Genomic DNA, 12,769 nt, shown 5'->3' with positions numbered 1-12,769 from the left:
AATCTGCGCATGTGTTTATCATTAATTCACCAATCAGTAGCGTTAGTTATGTCATGGTTCTTTTCGTGCCATTTATAATTTCCTACATAATCATACTCAATATAATCAAAGTATGTGACAATCGTACAGTATATCTGTTATATGCTGACTAGACTGAACACTCTTGTATCTGCTCAAGGTTGGAGTCTTCGTGTCTGGGTGATTTAAGCATGCACACATTCTTATCTGCTTTTTTTTTTTTTTTTTCTTTACCTTGTCTGCATTCGTGCTCAACAGTGACAACGTACATGACGTCAGTCACTGTTACAGTTCTATGCAATTTTTATTCTTATAGTGATTGTGACCATCACCTGCCCTCTTGGCAGACTAGCCTATTCATATTTTATCAGTTTTATTACCTGCTTACCGCCGTAGAGGTCTGTGAACATACAACATGGACAAACAAAAAGTGACAAATACACAGTGTTTTGAAAAGAAAGTGCAACGGCTTTATTTGTCCTCCTTAATTCTATCCCTTCCATCCAACCATCACCAAGAATTATCCCAGAACGCCAGGTTCTCATCCATCTCTAGAGGAAAGTATGGATCACCAAGTTCTCAGGAAATCTGAGGAAAAAGAGACAGAGCATAGTGAGAGCCACAAACACTGACCAAGCAACCTCCACTGACTCAGAGATCTGTGGGCGGACTTGACTCTCAAAACGAGTTTTGATAGGTGCTGGAGTGGTGGACCTAGCATGCGTGAAACCTCCACCTAAGAACGGGGCAGCCATCCCGGACCCAACAATGGCAACATTAACCCCCAGGTCACCCCAAGCAGCTACAGCAACCCGAGAACGACCACCATGGCCCCACCAGAGCCACACGCAGAAGAACCAACCCAGGGCCCGGGGGCGACCTACACCAACACAGCCGACGAAACCTAGGCCAGCGCAGCGGCACGGGGCACAGCGGGCCGGCCTGGCGCCCCACCAGCAGCCAACACCACGCCCCTCACAACCGCCTGCCCCCCTCCCAGCACCCTCCACCCATCCCTGGCACGGCAATCCAGGGGAACACCGGGGGCCGCCTGAGAAGCATGCGCCACTCAGCAGAGACCAGAGGGGCCGGGCCGCACATATCAAGCCACGGGGACAGCCCCTGAAGAGTTAGCCCAGCATGCAACAGCTCCAGAGGTCAACCATCCTTGTGTGAAGAACATTGAGCTGGAGACTGGAGCTGAAACATAGAAAGTTAGAATGGCTGGGAGGTGAGTTCTGAGGTCCACTCGGTCCTGGTGTCAGAAACCGGGTTCCTAAATGAAAACAGAAACAAGATGAGTCATGCAAAAAATGTAAGCAGCATCATCATTTACATCGCTGTGGTGGCTTTCGCTAGCAGGCAGAATCAGGTTGCAATATTTATATTTAATGTTTTAATAAAAGGAGACCAACTTTCTGTAAAATATTTCAAATGTTTTTTATTTATTTTTTTGGAGGCAGAGATTTTCTCCATTGATATGTGTTCTATGAGGAGGTTCAACCAATGGTTGATGTTTAAAGACTGTTTATTCTTCCAGTTAACGAGGATTGTTTTCTTGGCGATGGCGAGGGCTGCGAGTGTGGGGTGCGTATGTTTCTTAGAAATAACGATTTCTGCTAAATCGCAGAGTAGAGACTTGATCGGAGATAAAGGGAATGTACAATCCAAGATGGATGACAGTTTGTGATTCTGCGACCCAGAAGTCCTGGACGGATGAGCACAACCATAGGGCGTGGAAATAAGTGTCAGCAGTGTTTTGGGAGCATTGAGAACAGATGTCAGATTCAGATAAGCCCATTTTCTTCATCATATACTGAGTAATGTGTGTTCTATGAAGGATCTTATATTGGATGAGTTGAAGATTTCTGTGTTTTGTCATTTTAAATGCATTTTCACAGATTTGTGTCCAAAAGTCACGATCTAAGGTTTGTGACAGATCCGTCTTCCATTTTAAGATGGGAAGAAATATCGTATCTGTGCTTGAGTAGTTTATAAATCTTAGAAAGGGTCTTTTTAACTGTCGGGGAAATCTTTGTGACTTCCATAACAAATACAGGTGGCTGAAGCGGGCCCCGGAGCGTTGGAATTATTTTCTTAATTGTATTCTTTACCTGAAGATAGTGAAGGAAATTTCCGCTTCCGAGTTCATATTTTTGGAACAATTTTGTAGATGACATAAACGTACTGTCATGAAAGAGATGATGGAGTTGCGAGATTCCCTTCTGTTCCCAAGTACCTACATAGAAAGGTTGGTTGCTGGCCTGAAAGTCAGGGTTGTGCCAGATTGGAGAGAACATGCAGGGTTCCAGTTTGGAGTTTGTAATTTCTAATGCTTTCCACCAGGCGGACAAGGTGGAAGAAATAATCGGGTTTTTAAAACAGTTATGCCGTTTTATGGTTGTTGTGATAAATGGGAGGTCTGCGAGTCTAATATCCTTGCAGTCCTTCTGTTCCAATTCTAACCAGCAATTGGAGTCTCTATTAGGGTGCATCCATCGAATAGGATATTGTAGCTGGTTAGCCAAGTAATAATTCATAACATTTGGCGCTTCCAGGCCTCCTTTAGATTTACTCCTCTGAAGGGTAGATGGACCAATTCTTGCTTTTTTATTTTTCCAGTAGAATTTTGTGATGGCTGAATCCAACGATTGGAAGCAGTTGGTTTAAACGGAATCATTGAAAATAAATAATTGATTTTTGGTAACATTTTTATTTTGATGGTGGCTATTCTTCCCAGAAGGGATGTCGGGAGGTTATTCCAACGCTTCAGATCACTGCTGATTTTATCCAGAAGTGGGGTGAAGTTTAATTGGGTTAACTCAGCCAATTTAGGTGAAATATTTATGCCCAGGTATTTTAAATTGCCCGTAGGAAAGGAGTAGTTTGGGTCCTGGTCTGCAGGGTTCCATGACTTTTCTGTAATGGGAAGTAGTGTTGATTTTGTCCAGTTGATGGAATAGTCTGAAAGTTGTGAAAATTTTGCTATCAACTTGAATACTTCCTGCAGCGAAGCCGAGGGTTCTTGCAAATAAAGCAAGACGTCATCAGCATATAAATTAATTTTGTGTACTGACACCGCAGAGTTGAGTTTTTTCCGAGTCGCTGCGACATACTGATCAGATTTAGCAGCCTTCTGATATTGTTGGTGGAATGTCGACCTTTAATGAATCCTGTTTGGTCGCTGTGAATTACAGACGGGATTACTGGCTCCAGCCTGGATGTGAGTGCCTTTGCTATAATTTTGATGTCGGCGTTGATTAATGATAGAGGTCGATAGCTTGAAGGGAGGGTGGGGTTTTTGTCTGGCTTCAGTAGAAGTTTAATTGCTGCTGTATTCATGTGGGGTCGTATATGACCATTGTTTTTAATTTCTGTTACTGATCTGAAAAATAACGGCGCTAACATGGTCCAGAAATGCTTCATAAATTCAGCCGGGAAGCCGTCCGGGCCTGGTGCTTTGCCGTTAGGCATACTGTCTAGGGCGCTTTGGAGTTCATTTATAGACAGCGGAGCTTCCAGAATGTTCTTATACTCAGTTGATAGTTGAGGTATTCAGATTACTGAGAAATGCCTCAATATCCTCTGGGTTGGGTTTATTAGCTGCTGAATATAAGTTGTGGTAGTACGTGTAAAATATATGATTGATTTCTTCTGGCGATTGCGTGCACTCACCATTTAACCCTTTAATTGCTGTTATGAGAGATCTTTCTCTGTTACGTTGGAGTTGATTCGCCAGAAACTTGCCTGATTTGTTATTATATTCAAAGTCGTTGTATCTCAGTTGTAATATGAACTCTGTTTTCTTTGATAATATATCATCTAGTTTTAGTTTTGTATTTTGTAGTTCAATCCACGTTTGATTGCTTGAGTTTGCTGCATGCGTAATCATCGGTTAATTGTTTAATTTTCTCCTCTATTTCCTTTAGTTTAGTTTCTTAGTAAATGTTACTGGCGTTGAATCTTCAGGGTTGGTTCTGATTTTCTCTCTTTTACAGTGTCACAAACCTGACAAGAGTTTGGAGCCCAGCCCTCCAGTCTCTAGCAGTTAGACTCCTTTTTATCTACAGGGAAGTAGCCATCCTTCGTGGGAAGCGACTTCTGACGGAGTGTGTCGCCTTCTGCTGCCAAGACGGCCTGCAATCTCTCCTGTTCCTGCTTCGTCTTCGGTAGCTCGATAGAAGCAGTGGTCAAGAGAACGAGACGCTGGAAACACAATATTCACAAAGCAAAGGAAGACTTGTAATATGCTGTACATCTATATTCAGATTTACAGGTTAAACCTGATACCAGCAGTCGCTCCTCAGCTGCAGTTCAGTTACTATTGAAGTTTAAAAGAACGTTTCTGTGTTGGTGAGCTAGGAAAGGCTACCTGTCTCAGCGTTCCTGGGGTGGAGTACAGCTTCACTGCCATCCACACAGGGATACACAGCATGGAGGACAGGGCCAGGATCCAGCCGATGGCATTGCCCCACCATGGGTATAAATATTCATTGTTGTACTTCAGCGGCGAGTACTTGATTAAGGCGAAAGCAAAGGTTCCCTGAGAATAGAAACAAAAACACATGAAGGTTTTGATGATACTTTTCATACTAAAATATCTACAATAGTATAAAGTAATTCATGAAAATAGCAACAATCTTTAACTTGAATGCCCTTTACAGATACAAAAAGACCTCGCCGAGAAGCTCATTCCCCTCGTAATTAGATTTACACCGTCCACATAGTGATCTGGATCATTATAAAAAGGTTCTATCTTTGGTATCTTTACACAGCAACCATGAGAAGGAAAAGTGAATCAGAATTGATATGTATTTTTAATCCATAAATGGAGTTATCAATGTTAAAATGTAATTTTTACTAACTCCATTCTGGATCCCATCCAAGATAGAGGTAACCACCCTACATGACTCTCGAATTATATAAACATTGGTCAATAATAAATGGAGATATTGAGTAACAAATATTGAAGTGCTCTTGACTGCAGAATCCAGAATCTCTTCTGGATCATCACCAAAATTGAATCACCTGTTCCAGGTACCATTCCCAATAATTAAAAATTATCTTGCTAACAGAAAGACAAGCAAATCAATGCCGGCAGTGAAACATAACCTCCTCGGAGGGAATTAAATTATATTCCATTTGAAATGCATTTTTAACACTGACCAGCAGAGGGTGATCTTCCATGAGGAAAGTGACAGAAGTGTTTAAAAACCCACCAAGCATATTGCAGGGGTGACAAAGAGCCAGCAGTACTTGATGACAGGGCAAGGGCGATAGCCAATCATGTCCTCTATGTTGTCATAGAAACGGTCTGCTCCTGTAAACAAGGAGAAGTGAGTTATCGTGCAATACATTTCATGACAGATGAAATTGCTACTTAGAAATCAGCTAGATGTCACTTTTGCACATGAAATTGCGCTAAAATTCTCATCACTCAGTCTCATGCCTGAAGGAAAAACACCTGTTCAATTGGACTGATCAGCCGATTGTAGGAGGCAGAATAAGAACTGGATAAAAAGAAAATCACTTCATGCTTTACCAAATAACCAGAATGAAACTCTCACCATAAACCCAAGCGATGCAAACAGTCTCAAAGAGAGCTATGAAGAGCAGGCACATCCCACTGGCTGCATAGTAGTCAAAGAGCTGGAAGACATACATGCCCCCCTGTGGAGACAGGCAGCGGGACATGACTCTGTAGGGTTAACGAGTGAACATCACCTCCCCCAGAGTGTGATGGGCAGGAAGGAAGAAATCTGTGCAGAGGCCATTCTCCTCTGTCGCATCATCACCAGTCGGACAATGATGTTTATGAGTACATTAAATGTGTGCAATCAGAAAACAAACCCAAAGTGATGGCGCCCTACCAGAAAACACACCTGTGTTTGGATCGGAGTTTGTCCACTTTGAAGACAGTGAGACGCAGAGGGTGTTTTAACATTACAATTTCAAACCAATTGCCTTATTTAACAACATAAAACAGGGTAGAAATAGGAGATTTTGATTACAATTTTTGTTTTTATTTACATTATGTTGTGACTTAGGAGACTGACCTCTGTCAACATGATGAGCCCGATGAGGAAGGACACCACAGCCACTGCCAGGATGAAGAGCTCCCTACGGTTCTTACGCCGGAAGGTTGAGGGGTACATGTCTACTACGGACGTCACCAGGCTCTCCACAGCTACAAACTGATCAGGACACACATAATACACGTCAGGTGTATTTGTTTGACCGGTACATGTTTTAATGCTTTAATATTCTGCTGGTCTCACATGACTGTCCAGTCCTAGAAAGACAATCATAATGAAGAAGCAGCAGGCCCACAGAGGAGAGAAAGGCATCATGGATACAGCGCGAGGGTAGGCTGTGAAGGCCAGACCCGGACCTGAGTCAGACAAATTAAAAGTCCCGTTATGAGTTATAGTCCATCAGAAACATCTCTAAAGACACAGAGGCCAGTGAGAGGCTTAAGGAAATCGATTCAGTCAAACTTTGAATTGGGTTTTCCGTCTCAATTATTCAACCAAAACTAATTTAGTCAATGGTGTGAATGCATTAAAGAAAAACCAACCAGATTCAGCCACTTCTGAGATGTGCAAATTCTGCTCGTAGGACATGAAACCCAGGATGGAAAAGATGGCGAATCCTGCAATAAAACTTGTACCACTGTTCAGGAAACAGAGGCAAAGGCAATCCCTGGAAACAACAAATAAATTATTTCATAATGATTTTGAGCAACTGCTGGTTTATTTTAAAGCTGTCGAAATGACTTCTGTCCTTACCTGTAGCAGTTGTTCTTATATTTGTTGTAGCTTCCCAGTGTGGTGAGACAACCCATGCAGATAACAATGGAGTAGAAGATCTGTGTACCAGCGTCCATCCACACCTTATAGGGGACATATTATGAAAAAAATCACTTTTCCCATGTTTCTACATGACTATTTTGGTGGTTTTGGGTCATTACCAACCCAAAAACAGCTAAATACACCATCCAGGTAATCCTGCGTAGTTCTCTAATCAACTACTGAAACGAGTCAGGGAGAAATCTCCCCCCCCCCGTGTGTATCATATCAAGACAGCAGTTAGATCAGAAACCACACAGGGACTATTATTTCAGACCTCGAAGCTATTTGTCTCTGTGTGACAAGAATGTAGATGCAGGAGTAGTGTAAATAAAACTTTCATGATTTAAAACATGTTTATTACATCTAGAGATTATTTGCGTGGTCGCACCGTGTGTGCACGTGAAGGGACACTCTCCCACTGATTGCACCCCGTACGTCAACGCTCTTCTTGTGTCTTGCAGGAGTCGAAGAAGAAGAGCAGAGTGGATAAAGTATATTTTTGTGGTAATGTTCCGGCAAAAATTGGCAAAATGTTTTATTGTGTACGGTCAGAAAGGGGTCCGATATGCAGTATCTTGGAAAATGTCTTCTGGTTCTGATACAGAATGTGGTCAGGAAAAAATATACAATTTTAAAATTGAAAACTCCATTTATGGATTCAAAAATCAGTTAAAAATACACAACTGTGATTCACTTTTACTTTTTATGGTTGGTGTAAAAAGATACCAAGAACAATTTAGAACCTTTTCGTGCTGATCCAGATCATCATGTGGATGCTGTAAATCCAGTTAGGAGGGGAATGAGCTGCTTGGTGGAGGATTGCGCTCTCTGAGTGCTTTTCTAGTTTGATAGGAAACAATTCAGGAACGTCACCTTCTTCAAATGTTGAGCATGGTGAGGGAGACTGTATAAGCAGGGCTGGTATTACAGGACATTCACACCGGAAGGGAAGCAAATCTTCCAGCCTACCTGTGGGTCAGACAGGCGTTGAAGGTCGGGGTAGAGGTAGAAGTAAATTCCTCCGGAGGCTCCTGGCAGGGTGACCCCTCTGATCAGAAGGATCAGTAGCATAGCATAGGGGAAGGTAGCTGTGAAGTAAACCACCTGAAGAGAAACGGCATCACCTCCTCATCACACACGTTTCTCCAACGTAGCAAAGACAAAACTCAAGTATGTGTTTGAGCTCAAATTTTCAGTTATGTGGTGTCAATTCTGCAAGAATAGATGTATCTAAAGCTTCTCAGAAATGTTCCTGAATTAATCATGAATGGAGTAGAGGTTCCACCTTTCCGGTAGACTTGACTCCCTTCCAGATGCAGAAGTAGCACATAACCCACGCAATGGCCAGACAGATGACCAGGTCCCAGTTCAGAGAGCCGAGGTCATGAATTCCTGATGATATCCTCAGAACTCGTCTCCTGTGGGACGCACAAAAACAAAAAGGGATTACGGCCTTTTTAGCTGTGGTCTAAAAATAAACATTATAATGGACTGTATCTGTAAGAGAACAAGTTTGGATAGTTTGTGAACTTGTTCAAAACTATGGAATGTGGTGAGGGTAAAAAAAATAGAAAGGCACTTACTCCCAGAACTCAATAACAGGAGAGGTGGCGTTCACATGGAGATCCATGGAGCTGTTTCCCTTCTGGAATGTCACACAGGAATCTTGAATGAAGGACCAACAAAAACAAAAAACGACTTTAAATCCTGTGATTTCTTTTTTAAGCTTTCTCCAAAGATTTTTACATTCATGACCGAGAACCTGAATCGACGCAACCATTAAATTTAAAAATATTGGTGCTAGCATGCTAAGGTTTGAAGTCATTTGGACACTAATGTATCTAGTTGGGTGACCCTGACCAGGTCTCTGACAGAGGCCTGATGGTTCTCCGTCTCACCTGTATTCCAGGTGTTATTGCAGGAAGCCCAGGGCAAATCCCAGGTGAAGGAGTTGTAGAAGAAGAAAATGGCCCAGGCTAACACAATGACGTAGTAGATGTTAAGCAGAGCGACAATGACCTGAGTGGCATAACCCAGTCCTGCAAGAAGCACATCGAGTTTATTACTGTGTGAGAAAAATGAAGAGGAATAAAGAATGAACTGGATCCTGTCCGGGATCTGTCAGCAAAGGCACGTCTCCGTAAAGCACAAAACACAAGAGGAGGAAAAGTCCTTATTTCTCCTCATCAGCAGAGCCAGCTCGTCCATCTTGTTGCTGAGAGAGCTGACGTTGGAGAGGAATATTCCATGTAAGGGCGTGCAAGATCCCCGTTTGCGGAGTCGGACGATAGCGCCGGCACGCTTCCCTCTTCACTCGTTTGGCCAAAACATGGACTAATTCCACAGCAGAAACTAAAAAGATGGGTAAAAGGTCCGTGGGAATCGATGATCTAAAGTTTAGTAGCTCTTCACGGGTGTAAGAGCACACAGACGTACAATTAATGTGAAAAAACAAACAACACAGAGCGCACGAGAGCACCAGGGCGACCGTAGGAGGCGTCATCCGGAAATGCTATTCATTAACCATCATTAACCATCATTAAAACTATCATTTTTTGAAGAAAGATGGGTGGATTACCTTCAAACAATGGGCAGATTTTCCTCCAGGCGGTGATGCCACCCTCACTGGTGTACTGGCCCAGAGATGTTTCCAGTAAGAAGACTGGGATGCCACAAGCAAACAGGAAGATGAGGTACGGGATGAAGAAGGCTCCTGTACATAAGGGGAATGGAGACAAATGATCCGAGCTGCTCTGATTTAATAACATATTTAGCATGCAGTTTTAATGAGATCATTTTCATGACATATTAGTCAATGTAATCTGGAATCACCCATCACTGTCAAAGAAAAAGAAAAAAGTAGTTTCCAGAGTTTTTGAGTTTATGGTTGTAAATATTTTGGGTCTGCAGCATGACAGTGCAACCTGCACTGCTTTTTAGAGGGAAACTGCGGTTATGCATCCGAGTCAATAAGACTAAAATCAGATATTTTGAGTGTTGAAGGAGGCACAGTAAGGAAACCAGGGATGAGTACTCACCTCCTCCATTTTTATAACACAGGTAGGGGAAACGCCAGACGTTCCCCAGGCCGATAATCTCTCCAGCCACCGACAGAACAAATTCTACTTTGTTGCCCCACTGACCCCTGTCTATCATCTTCTCCTCAGTATTGGACACAATATCCAGTGACATGCTGTGTCCATTTAAGGGATCTATCGTTGATAAGTTCTCCATGTCATCTTTGCTCCCTTTATGCAAAAAAGAGGACATTTTAAGTACAAAGAGGAAATGGGGCATTGTGAAGCATCATGGAGCTGAACAGGAACAGGAAACAGATCCTTTGATGAAGACTTCATGCATCTCAGCAAGTGCCATAATAACTGTCATACTTAATTATTATCCACTGTGTTCATTTGTATTAATTTGACCTTTAGTCAGCAAAGGTTATTTTGGGACCCTGAGCAAAAAAAGAACAAGGGGCCCTTGCAAATAAAGATTACATTGAATGACAGTGCACTGCCCAACCCAGTACAGTCAGTTGACGTATCGCTCTTACTTTGTGATAATCTTTTTCTTAAATAATGATTTGCACGAGAGCTGCCCGGTTAACCGAAAAACCAACTCTAACCGTCAGTCCCCACAAAACAACATGAAATATTTACCTTTCGACTGTTGTTTCTTTTCTTCTTCCATCCTTTTTTTGTTCTGTTTTTCTCCACCTGACGGATACATTCTCTTTGACATGATGTCGAGTGACGACCGCAGACTCCTGTTTGTATCACACATTGCTTGCTTCCACGCTAGTTTGATTAAAATAAGGCTGAGCAATCATCGCAACTGTTACTCTGAAGGCTGCCAAGTTGTAATCGCACCAAAAAGGATAGCTGCCAACATTACAGGTACGCCCTTCAGTTTTCACGAGGCACCACACATTGACAAGCAGCCGCGACCGAGCAGCAGAGGCTTGAGCAGGCCTCCCTAATGAAATGGCTGGGATTGGCCAGGTGGAAGATTGAGGCTCCAATCAATGAGCAGGCTGCAACCGGAGGGCGTGGCCAGGAGTCCAGGTGACCGCACATGTCGGAGCAAGAATTTGCTGCAATTCACCGATCTGACGTGACGCACGTACACCTATACACCTGTACTAGTGAGCATTCCTTTACATATGACTCTCCAGAAACACCGTAAGGGCTAAGAGACAACGCTTTCTTAATAAAAGACAATATACAGAAAGAGCAACGGAAATCATTAAATACTAACAAAATGCTTCGTGTTTGCTCGGATCATTTCAGGCAAATCATATTAAGCAAAATGTTCTAGATTAGCAATCGTGTACATCTCTGTAAACGCTGCCCACAAATATGGCTGGTGGCGTTGCATTGTGGGATACTGTTAAGAAAAGGACGAGCCCCTCTATACCGGGCCAGAGGAAGTGCAGGCAGGGAGAGAGATGACAGATGAACTGCAAAACAATATTGCCAGCTGCAGCCGTAACATGTATCTTTATACAGCAACCATGAAAGTAAAGGGAATCGGAGTTGATGTGTGTTTGTAACTGATTTTTGAATCCATAAATGGAGATCGGATCCAGAAGACATTCTGCATGATAGTGTATATCAGACCCCTTTATGATTGTGATTTTTGCTGAGTGAATTGAATTAATATTTTACAAGATATGATTATTTTTAAAAAAGCCTCCATTTTAGTAAATGGGAAAAATACAGACGAGTTACCGGATCGCTCTCAAAATTTTAATGGGATCTAAGTTAGACCAAGACCCACCTTGAGATTTTTTTACGGTCATTGTTGAAAGCAACAAGGGTGGGAATCACGTCTGGTCTTGTTTGAAGCCACTTTCAGTGATGTGCTCCTTCTGGCAGAGAGCAGAGGTGGAGCACAAATATGACTCTATGTGTGCTGTACACGCGGGGTGGATCTTAGCCCCCATTCTAAGGGCCAAAGTCTTCAGAATTCCCAAATTATGGCCTGAGGTAAAAAAAATAAAATAAAAAATAGATGAAGTCTTGGTGCCACAAAGGCAGAGGAGCCTCTCAGTTCTGGCAAATGAGAATCCACTCTGGCCTTGCAGCCAGATCACAGTGTGGATCACAGTTCCTTGTGTGGAAGCTCAACCAAGAAGCCGAATGCATTTGCTTCAAGCAGTCCTGTGTAGGCTATAGGATGTTGTTCCTGATGGTTCTATCGTTCTATCTTCATAGATGCTGAGAGAGCATGAGTGGTGAGAAAATATGCAAAGACTGAGAATGACCTGACTGAGGCACAGAGGAGCTTCATCCCAGGAAACAATCCCGACTTGACCTCTATGAAAAGCTCTGAACTGGCAGCCGGAGACTGACAGGCTGACCTGCTCAATGAGTGACTCCTTCAGGAGATTGTGTGCTCTGCTTTGTCCTTCTGCACCCACCGTGCTTCACACAGCAAGTTGACCACATTCTCTCTCCTCTCATGGCATTCAGATGCGACTGAAAGCGAACCAGCAAGTTTCCAATGATCCTGAGATACTGTGGCATTCACCAACAGCCACTCCTTAAAACAAGTTTACCCTCTGTTCCCTGCCAGATCTCCAACACGCATGCAGACCTGTTCCTTGGCCGTCTTTGCTCTCCCCTATTGCTCAAGGCGTTGTGGTATTCACTGCTGGCTCGTTTTCAGAGCGTGTTGCCGTACTCTTTGCTTGTTGAACATTGTTAGTTCGAGGCTGTGTATTTATGTTTTTTGTATTTAGGACTCCAGCTGCTCCCTTCGTTTACTATTGTGCTTTTCAGTTTTCTAGGCAGTGTTTTTTCTTTAAGTATTTTGTGACGACTGCCCGTCCGGTTTTCCTAGGTTTTGTATTTTGTCTTATTATTTCATTCCAGTCAAGTTTCGTTCAAACCTTT

The 12,769-nt window shown here is 42.9% G+C and overlaps 1 protein-coding gene across 2 annotated transcripts; it reads right to left on the bottom strand.

Moving 5' to 3' along the window:
- Positions 1 to 465: 465 nt before the first annotated feature.
- On the bottom strand, positions 466 to 10,783 carry LOC137893803 (sodium- and chloride-dependent GABA transporter 2-like). 2 transcript variants are annotated; one of them, XM_068739239.1, is made up of 16 exons: positions 10,532 to 10,783; positions 9,908 to 10,117; positions 9,448 to 9,582; positions 8,768 to 8,908; positions 8,453 to 8,534; positions 8,155 to 8,287; positions 7,839 to 7,973; positions 6,807 to 6,910; positions 6,596 to 6,720; positions 6,297 to 6,409; positions 6,075 to 6,212; positions 5,586 to 5,688; positions 5,238 to 5,338; positions 4,391 to 4,561; positions 4,027 to 4,224; positions 466 to 1,294 (listed from the first exon to the last, which is right to left on the bottom strand). In XM_068739239.1, exons 1-15 carry the CDS (start codon positions 10,653 to 10,655, stop codon positions 4,060 to 4,062), a joined length of 1,980 nt encoding a protein of 659 aa, XP_068595340.1. In that variant the 5' UTR covers positions 10,656 to 10,783; the 3' UTR covers positions 466 to 1,294; positions 4,027 to 4,059. The 2 variants fall into 2 exon arrangements, with proteins under 2 accessions (XP_068595340.1, XP_068595341.1); XM_068739240.1 differs by having other exon boundaries at positions 5,238 to 5,332.
- Between the last annotated feature and the right edge of the window lie 1,986 nt (positions 10,784 to 12,769).

This window comes from Brachionichthys hirsutus, chromosome 5 (assembly GCF_040956055.1).
Source record: "Brachionichthys hirsutus isolate HB-005 chromosome 5, CSIRO-AGI_Bhir_v1, whole genome shotgun sequence".
Classification (NCBI taxonomy): domain Eukaryota; kingdom Metazoa; phylum Chordata; class Actinopteri; order Lophiiformes; family Brachionichthyidae; genus Brachionichthys; species Brachionichthys hirsutus.
The sequence above is the reverse complement of the archived record's forward strand: the minus strand, read 5'-3'. Positions and strand labels throughout refer to the sequence as shown.

What these genes read in the sequence shown, in the direction of transcription:
- LOC137893803 (XM_068739239.1), bottom strand. Translation starts at nt 10,655, where the DNA reads ATGTGTGATACAAACAGGAGTCTGCGGTCGTCACTCGACATCATGTCA. An exon ending in CTCAGAAGTGGCTGAATCTG is followed by an intron (nt 6,410 to 6,595) that starts GTTGGTTTTTCT and finishes TGTCTGACTCAG; the next exon opens with GTCCGGGTCTGGCCTTCACA. An exon ending in TTCTAGGACTGGACAGTCAT is followed by an intron (nt 6,213 to 6,296) that starts GTGAGACCAGCA and finishes TGTCCTGATCAG; the next exon opens with TTTGTAGCTGTGGAGAGCCT.